The sequence below is a fragment of the Eschrichtius robustus genome, chromosome 12, assembly GCF_028021215.1.
Source record: "Eschrichtius robustus isolate mEscRob2 chromosome 12, mEscRob2.pri, whole genome shotgun sequence".
NCBI classification, from domain to species: Eukaryota; Metazoa; Chordata; class Mammalia; order Artiodactyla; family Eschrichtiidae; genus Eschrichtius; species Eschrichtius robustus.
The window spans coordinates 39,534,245-39,542,585 of NC_090835.1; the positions used below are offsets into that span (position 1 = coordinate 39,534,245).

General features: G+C 55.2%; 3 protein-coding genes across 6 annotated transcripts in view; 2 read left to right on the forward strand and 1 right to left on the reverse strand.

The window, feature by feature from the left end:
• The window catches only part of QRICH1 (glutamine rich 1), a 55,695-nt gene extending 54,718 nt beyond the window's left edge, over nucleotides 1-977 (forward strand). For both annotated transcript variants that reach the window (XM_068559557.1, XM_068559558.1), the window contains exon 10: nucleotides 42-977. In XM_068559557.1, the coding sequence (XP_068415658.1) occupies nucleotides 42-234 (193 nt within the window). In that variant the 3' untranslated portion in view covers nucleotides 235-977. The remainder of the gene's footprint in view (nucleotides 1-41) is intronic.
• A 255-nt stretch (nucleotides 978-1,232) lies between these two features.
• Nucleotides 1,233-6,156, forward strand: IMPDH2 (inosine monophosphate dehydrogenase 2). 3 transcript variants are annotated; one of them, XM_068559560.1, is made up of 15 exons: nucleotides 1,233-1,396; nucleotides 1,833-1,881; nucleotides 2,098-2,199; nucleotides 2,320-2,394; nucleotides 2,739-2,945; nucleotides 3,451-3,538; nucleotides 3,612-3,811; nucleotides 3,893-3,983; nucleotides 4,083-4,178; nucleotides 4,452-4,523; nucleotides 5,186-5,329; nucleotides 5,415-5,559; nucleotides 5,652-5,795; nucleotides 5,877-5,960; nucleotides 6,063-6,156. In XM_068559560.1, exons 1-15 carry the CDS (start codon nucleotides 1,299-1,301, stop codon nucleotides 6,082-6,084), a joined length of 1,617 nt encoding a protein of 538 aa, XP_068415661.1. In that variant the 5' UTR covers nucleotides 1,233-1,298; the 3' UTR covers nucleotides 6,085-6,156. The 3 variants fall into 3 exon arrangements, with proteins under 3 accessions (XP_068415661.1, XP_068415663.1, XP_068415662.1); XM_068559562.1 differs by lacking the exon at nucleotides 2,098-2,199; XM_068559561.1 differs by lacking the exon at nucleotides 4,452-4,523 and having other exon boundaries at nucleotides 1,235-1,396; nucleotides 6,063-6,155.
• A 558-nt stretch (nucleotides 6,157-6,714) lies between these two features.
• On the reverse strand, nucleotides 6,715-8,341 carry NDUFAF3 (NADH:ubiquinone oxidoreductase complex assembly factor 3). The gene is made up of 5 exons (XM_068557922.1): nucleotides 7,770-8,341; nucleotides 7,491-7,683; nucleotides 7,257-7,323; nucleotides 7,062-7,162; nucleotides 6,715-6,983 (listed from the first exon to the last, which is right to left on the reverse strand). The coding sequence occupies exons 1-5, from the start codon at nucleotides 7,844-7,846 to the stop codon at nucleotides 6,867-6,869; spliced, it is 555 nt and encodes a 184-aa protein (XP_068414023.1). The 5' UTR covers nucleotides 7,847-8,341; the 3' UTR covers nucleotides 6,715-6,866.

The following is an 8,341-nucleotide window of genomic DNA, read 5'->3' on the forward strand; positions in this document are numbered from 1 at the left end:
TCATGGTGGTTTTACCCAGCTTTTACCCATGTATTCTTCAGCCCCCAGAGTGTGAAAGGCCGGAATGACACCTTTTACCTGACGCCCGAGCCGGTGGTGGCCCCCAACAGCCCAATCTGGTACTCAGTCCAGCCTATCAGCAGAGAGCAGATGGGACAGATGCTGACTCGGATCCTGGTGATAAGAGAAATTCAGGAGGCCATTGCGGTGGCCAACGCAAGCACCATGCACTGAGATCCCTCAGCCATGGTGCAAGGGAGACCATCCAGGAAAAAACGGACACTTTCACACTAAAGAAGAGGCCTCCATTTTTTTTTCTTTTCTTTTTTTATTGGTGTAGTTATGAACCCTTTCAGACTGCTTCTATTTCAAATGTAAAAGGAAACTTTGCCCCCTGTGCATCTTCATAAACCTGCTGTGGCAGACTTCTCAGCCCATGGGGGCTCTGGGTTTCCTGAGAGCCAGATGTCCTAGACAGTTGCTGGCTGACTTTTTTGTGTGGGGCCTGAGGAAAGGGCTTGGACTGTTAGGAGAAATGTCGCCCCTTCCCTTCCTCCAGAAAGATGGAATTAATGATGGATGGACCCTCCAGGGAATCTCCCCAGCTGGCTTCCACTCTGACTGGCAGACTTCGCTGACCACAGGGGAGCCATGGTCTTTTCTTTCTTCATGCTCAGACATAAACCTAGCATCTTAATGGAAGGAAAATGAGGGGAACTTCAATTATGATTTATTAAAGACAATTTCTATTACACCCTCCTTTATGACAAGTGACATTTTAGATGTTAAAGTAAAAACTTTACCATGTCTTTTTTTTTTTTTTTTGGCCTAACATTGAGGCCTTAAACCTGAGGCTTCTGTGCCTGATGGAAATCTTGTAACATACACTTGTGTATCATATAAAGATACCACTCTGTTTCTCTTATGTATTCTTAATCTAGTTGTTTATTAAGAATGACAAGCACGTCTTTTCAACATGTTAGTGAACAACGCCTCTTCATTTGGGAGGAGCCAGGCGGGACAGTGGCAGCAAAGCCTTGCCTGTTCGTTGGACGGGCGAGGTCCTGCGGGAGGGGGTAGCAACAGGAAACAGCCCTAGGGTGTGCTATGCGCTTGCGTTCCTTACCGCCAGCCCCGCCCTAGAGGCGTACGAGTTCTGTACGTGCGTGCTGCGTCCTGACGTCGGCGACGTGCTGGGCGCAATGACGATATCGGCGGGTTTATATTGGCGCGGCCCAGAAGGCGGAGGCCTCTGCGGCGCCGTCCTCGGAGGCGCGCGGCCTTGCCCCCTGCTAGCCATGGCCGACTACCTGATTAGCGGGGGCACGTCCTACGTGCCGGACGACGGGCTCACGGCACAGCAGCTGTTCAACTGCGGGGACGGCCTCACCTACAAGTGCGGGCCTAGCGGGCTCACCTGGGCCAGGAGAGGAGCGGCGCGCAGGGTTGGGAGGCCGGGTGGGGCTTCCATTGAGCCCGCTTGGCTCGGGCGTGGGGGACAGGTTCCGGAAACTCCCCACCCATCTCAGGTTCAGTTTGACAGGTCTGAAGCGGGCGGGATGGAGGAGGCATCTTGGTAGTGCCTGAGATTTCCAGGTTAGAAACTCCGTTCTCTGGGCACATGGAGTTGTCAGGATGCCAGAGGCGCTGATGACAGCTAGGTGGCAGAAAAGGTCCGCTGTCTCCATCTCTACCTTGTTCTCTGCCTTGCCTGTGATACTCGGGCTAGGTCATTTCCCTCTCTGCCGGAATGCCTTAAGAGATGATTTATGAGGATGGCGTCTCAGGCTGCCACAAGCCTGACCCTTACTCCCAATTCCCCTCCCCTCTAGTGACTTTCTCATTCTCCCCGGGTACATCGATTTCACTGCAGACCAAGTGGTGAGTATGGACAGGAATTGGATCCTAAGTATCAAGGTTGGATAAAAGTGCTGCTGTCCCCTCTCGACTACCTCAGTAGATTGCTTTTGGGGGTGGATGCTATGGTATGGTCTTACTGGCATGCAGGTCATAGAGAGCACCTGTTTTGCGGGGAACATGGCACCACCCTGAGGTATATGAGGTGCTTTTGCACATTAGTTGGCCTTATTTCTTTAGGACCTGACCTCTGCTCTAACTAAAAAGATCACTCTGAAGACCCCACTTGTTTCCTCACCCATGGACACAGTCACAGAGGCTGGGATGGCCATAGCAATGGCGGTGAGCACTGTGGCATGTGAGGGCAGAAGCAGGGGCCCCATCTCTCTTTCCCAAAGGCATACAATCATGCCACTCTTCTTCTTTGTCACTTTTCCCGTTTTCTTTTTGTGTATCCTGCAGCTTACAGGTGGTATTGGCTTCATCCACCACAACTGTACACCAGAATTCCAGGCCAATGAAGTTCGTAAAGTGAAGGTCAGAAGGGAAAATATCACGGTCAAGAGCTCCTGGGAATTGCACTGAGGTGGAGTGGGGTGGGAGTGGGGGAATTATTCTCCTGATTTCGGATCCTTTCTTTCCCACTGTGGGGGTTCAATTCCTGAGGAGAAGAGCCTGAGACCCTGTGTCTTAAAGCAACAGAAGAGGGCCAGGTGGACAGTGCCTGCAGTTCACTCATGTCTCCTAGCTCTGGGTTTGAAGTGTTTGTGTGATTTGATCCTGTGGCACTGCCAAAGGGGGAGCTGGCACAGATCCCAGGCTTCAGACCAAAAGTCTGATGAAAGTGGTTCAGAAGTGCCCTTTTTCACCATCCCTTCCAGAAATACGAGCAGGGATTCATCACGGACCCTGTGGTCCTCAGTCCCAAGGATCGAGTGCGGGATGTCTTTGAAGCCAAGGCCCGGCATGGCTTCTGTGGTATCCCCATCACTGACACAGGCCGGATGGGGAGCCGCCTGGTGGGCATCATCTCCTCGAGGGACATTGATTTTCTCAAGGAGGAGGAGCATGACCGGTTTTTGGGAGAGGTGGGTGCCACTGACAGAGCACAGGCAAACTCTGACAGCCCAGGCTAAAGATAAAGGATTCTGTTCTGTTGTCTGAAACGGCAACTCTGAGGGCCTCTGCTGTCCAGGAAAGATGAACACCCGGCTAAGTTTCTGACCCTTTCATGGGGTTCCTGCATCCCTTCCCCACCAAAGGCTTTCAATCTGCCCAAATGTTTGCCAGCATACCCAAATTTTTTGCCACACCCAGAGTGGGGGCTGTGCTCAAGGACCAACTTCAGCCTCCTCTTGTCATTTCTCTGGTGTGGCTCTTTCTCCACAATGTGCTCCATGTACCTGATGCCCTTTCTACTAAATTCTCACTCTTGCCACTAGATTGCTGCAGACTGTTGGGTTTACTTGAGGGTAGTCTGGGTGCAGGTGTGTAAACATGGTGGTCTTTGGAACCTCACCCCTGAGTTAGGGCAGGGTCTGTTGGGAGGCCTGATCTCCTATTGCCATTCCTCACAACTCCCCTCTCTTATAGATCATGACAAAGAGGGAAGACTTGGTGGTAGCCCCTGCAGGCATCACACTGAAGGAAGCAAATGAAATTCTGCAGCGCAGCAAGAAGGGTGAGTCCTAGAGGTAGGAAGGGTTCTGGAACCAAAGACCAAGGTCCTGATTTATGTCCTGCCCTGCCCCCAGGAAAGTTACCTATTGTAAATGAAGATGATGAGCTGGTGGCCATCATTGCCCGGACAGACCTGAAGAAAAACCGAGATTACCCACTGGCCTCCAAAGATGCCAAGAAGCAGCTGCTGTGTGGAGCAGCCATTGGCACTCATGAGGATGACAAGTATCGGCTGGACTTGCTAGCCCAGGCTGGTGTGGACGTGGTAGTTTTGGTGAGCTGCTGCACAGGCAAGGTGGGGTGGTAGGAGCAGCTGTCATACCACAGTCTCATTGGGACTACCTTCCTGTCTCAGGACTCTTCCCAGGGAAACTCCATCTTCCAGATCAACATGATCAAGTACATCAAAGAGAAATACCCCAGTCTCCAAGTCATTGGAGGCAATGGTGAGACAAGACTGGGCACTGAAGGATGTGGGGCGAGAGTGGGGGAGCTAGGCTCCCACGTAGACCTTCATGTGAGCCTTTCCCTGTTCCTCCTTGCAGTGGTCACAGCTGCTCAGGCCAAGAACCTCATTGATGCTGGTGTAGATGCCCTGCGGGTGGGAATGGGCAGTGGCTCCATCTGCATCACTCAAGAAGGTAAGAACACGTTTTGGCAAGGCCCTCAGAGACCTGGCTTTAGCAGGGCCCTTAGCCCCACATGCCCTGGAGCCATGTGCTCTTACGGGAACTACATTGAGTCCTCCAGTAGGGGCAGCCCCAGGGCCAAACAGGCCCCTTGGATGGGTAACATGCTGGAAGTAAGACGAGCTCTCGTCATTCTTCACCTGCCACTTCCTCCCCCACTTAGCCTTGGCCTCCCCGCTCCTGCTCCGTGCCCTCTCTAAACTCTGGTCTGTTTGTTTTATTTAGCGGCTCCCAAGATCCCTCCAGACATAAAGTCCCACAGCCCCAAATGCCCTTCTACTGTCACGGGCTGCTATAGTAAGTCCGGCCCGGTCCACTGGCCCGGCCCAGCTGCCCACTGCCCGGCTGCTTGGTTGACTGTAGCTGTAGCTCCCGGGGTTTGTGGTGCTGACGGGTGGGCAGGGCAAACTGAATGACAGACCATGGTTTTGGGAGCTGCTCAAGAACACAGCTCCCTTCTCTTCCTGGGGTGTTTGTAGGGCAGGACCTCCACCAGGTAGGCCCTGCTCTGCCCACATCTCCTCAGTAGGCACAGCTTAAGGACCAACTCCGGGGTCCACTCTTCCTTCCACACGACCACTGCCCTGATCTTGCCTGAGCTACCCATCATGCAGGGAGCAAGGGGTGGGTCTCTGGGTACTAACTGCACGGTGACCCCCTACCCCACCTGATATCAATTGGGCGGAGCTTTCCCGGCTGCTGACTGCACGTGCCTGAGGCTGCCCTGGGCCATGCACATATGCACGCACACATGCCAAGGGTGAATGGAAGCCATCACAGCTATTTGTACTGTTTAAGGCTGATGAGGCAGCAGCCATCCCAGACAAGACTCTTCCTCTACCAGGCTGCAGTCCTGGTGCAGGTGTAACTGAGAGCTCCTGGGTGCTGATTTGTGGCCACAGAGCCTCTTGCCTGTTCCCACTAACGCCACCCCCATTTGTTCCTCCATGTCTCAACAGTGCTGGCCTGTGGGCGGCCCCAAGCAACAGCAGTGTACAAGGTGTCAGAATATGCACGGCGCTTTGGTGTTCCTGTCATCGCTGATGGAGGAATCCAAAATGTGGGCCATATTGCCAAAGCTTTGGCCCTTGGGGCCTCCACAGGTGAGGCCCAACATTCAGGGAGCCTAGTGGGTCTCCTTCCCTAATGCCTTTCAGGGTCTTCCCCCAGCATTCCTTCTGTCCATAGTTATGATGGGCTCCCTCCTGGCTGCTACCACTGAAGCCCCTGGCGAGTATTTCTTCTCTGATGGGATCCGGCTAAAGAAATATCGTGGTATGGGTTCTCTCGATGCCATGGACAAGCATCTCAGCAGCCAGAACCGATATTTCAGGTGGGACAGGCAGGTCGGTTGCCCTATGCTAACCCTGCAATGGCAGCATCATCCATGTTTCGACTTTGCCTGTTTCCTGCCTCTCCCTGCAGTGAAGCTGACAAAATCAAGGTGGCCCAGGGGGTGTCTGGGGCTGTGCAGGATAAAGGATCCATACACAAATTTGTGCCCTACCTGATTGCCGGCATCCAGCACTCCTGCCAGGACATTGGTGCCAAGAGTTTGACCCAAGTCCGGTAAGCTTAGGAAGCTGGGACATTGGGTAGAGGGGCTGGTCCAGGGCCAGCTACCCACATCTGACTTCTGCCTCTCTTCAGAGCCATGATGTATTCTGGAGAGCTCAAGTTTGAGAAGAGAACATCCTCAGCTCAGGTGGAAGGTGGTGTCCACAGCCTCCATTCGTAAGTGACCAACCCTCTCCACTCCTCTGTCCTTGGGGTGGAGGTCTCTTCCATGCCTCCATGCTCCTGCCCTCACCTCACAGCTGGTCCTTCTGCCAACAGGTATGAGAAGCGTCTTTTCTGAAAAGGGATACAGCACACCCTCGGTTTTTCAATAAAAGTTTGAAAAAAAGTGATGCCTGATCTTTGAGGTCAACAAGCAGGTGGGGCTCTGCAGCTGCCACCATCACAGATACACAAAAATAAAGCACCTTCATTTCCAGAGAAAGCCTCATGCCCCCAGATAAGGGTGCTTCAAGGAACTGGAAGTGGGGGGTAGTACTAGATTCAAAAAGCCCCTCCTGAGGCATCTCAAAAGGCAGCTCAGACAAGCTCTGGCCCCCAGGGGTTTGGTCTCAGAAATTGCCTGTGGCTGCTTAGGAAGGGTCACAGAACAGTCCATGGGGCTTTGGACTCGCATCCACGGGGCCTCCTGCTAGCCCAAAGTTTGGCCACATGGGATCAGGTTGAGACCCACATACATATTCTCTAACTTGAATCTCTAAAAGGACCTCGTGGAGAAAACACAGAGGTCCCCTCAAATCTGTATGTCAGCAAGTAGATAGATATACAGCTTAGAACAGGTGCCTATACTGTCTCCTGGCCTCTGAGAGGCCAAGCAGTGTAGACAAATAGATGACCCCTTGGTTCCTTCACAACCCCCTCCAAGAACTCACTGAGCCAGCAGCGCCTGGCCAGCAACACACCTACAAAATCAGAGAAGTGGGTTAAATTATTAATTTGCTGGCAAACAAGACAAGTGTTACAGTGACAAAGGGGGAGGGGCTAGTGAAAGCTTTGGAAACCCCTGCATTCTGCAAAAGGTGCCAGGGCCCTCCTGGACGGGTAAGGTAAGTTCCTGGTGGTTCATTCTGCAGCTTGGGCCAGAGATGTGAGTGCAGCCCCGCCAGGTGGGGGAATGAGAGCAGCTCCTGTCACTCGGCCTTCATGACACAGGAAGTTGAAAGTGGCACAGGCATTGGGCTGCAAAGAGAAAGCCAGCATCAGCTGGGCTAGTTCTAAGCTTGGGCTCCCCTCCGCATTCCCAAGTCCCAGACATACTGTGTCCTGCACTTCCACAGCGATGCCCCGCTGCCTCATGGCTCGCAGCAAGTGGGACTGCAGCCGCTCAGTCCGGTCTCCAGTGCCCACCACAACAATCTCTAGGGAAGGATGGGCACGGCTAGTCTACAACCAGGTCTGTCTAGAGGGTGGCTTTCTGGGGCTCAGCACTTCAGCCCTCCCCTCCTCCAATACCTATTCGGGGCTCCAGCATCCAAAAGAGAGAGAAGCTTTCCTCGGTGATGTCCTGGTGGGAACCCACCTGTGTGGGGAGGAGACAAGTTAAATACAAGTCCACCTAGGTTTCCCCAGAGGCCCTCTACTTGCTCCAGTGCGGGGCAAAAGAAAAGCCAGGTGTGCCAGGGACAGAATCAGGGGGCAGGCCTGTGACTCTGGCCCTCGGTTTCCTCACTGCAGGGAAGGGCTCACGTTCCACTGCACCACCGAGTGTGGCAGTAGCGCACAGGGCCCAAGTACGCGATTTCCGTTGACCGTGAAGCCGCGGCTGTTGTAGCTGTCGATGTACATATCGTGCGGGGACTCGCGCTGCAGCAGAGAGATGCGCGTCCGCTGATACAGTTCGTCATCCGCCGGCGTGAGCCGATGCCCACGCCGCGGGGCCCTGCGGAGAGGTATGATCAGGGTCTAGGGGGCCGGGAATCGCCGGCCGTAGGAGCGGGTGGTCAGGGACGCTGGGTCCGGGCTCACCATGGCAGCTGCGCAGGCGGACAGCGAAGGGCGAGCCGCGCTCGGTACTGGCTCCGAAGCACGAACGCGGCGGCCATGGCGGACCGGCGTGCAGGGAGGCTGGCGCAAGCACAGCGGGGTCGTGGCGTCACCAAGCCTAGCGCGGCTACAGCGCCCCCAGCGTCGCGGAGGGCACCGCGCAACTCGGCCGGCCCAGCGCGGGAGAGAGAAAGGAGCGGGCCAGGGGCCTCGGTCCCATGAAGGCGCGTCCCCCAGCGCGGCTCCGGTGTCAGCAACTGCCGTCCGCCCCTCCCCAGATCTCCGCAGGCCGTCCTGCGGGAGCCGGACACCTGGTGGCGTGGCTGGCCTCAGGGCACTGCCTGGGCCCCAGCCGCGGCCTGGCCCCCGGCTCTCAGCCATTACGCCGGCCTCCCGGGGCCCGGGGCGGGGCGGCCGAGCACCTGTTCGACTCCCGCACACCTGGCCAGGGCGTGGCGTCAGCCCCCAAGCCTCTAATCCCGGCTTTGGAGAGTCGGGTTCCGAGGGCGAGGTGGGCAGCTCAGGTTTCCCTCGGTTGTCCCCCGAGTCCCGCC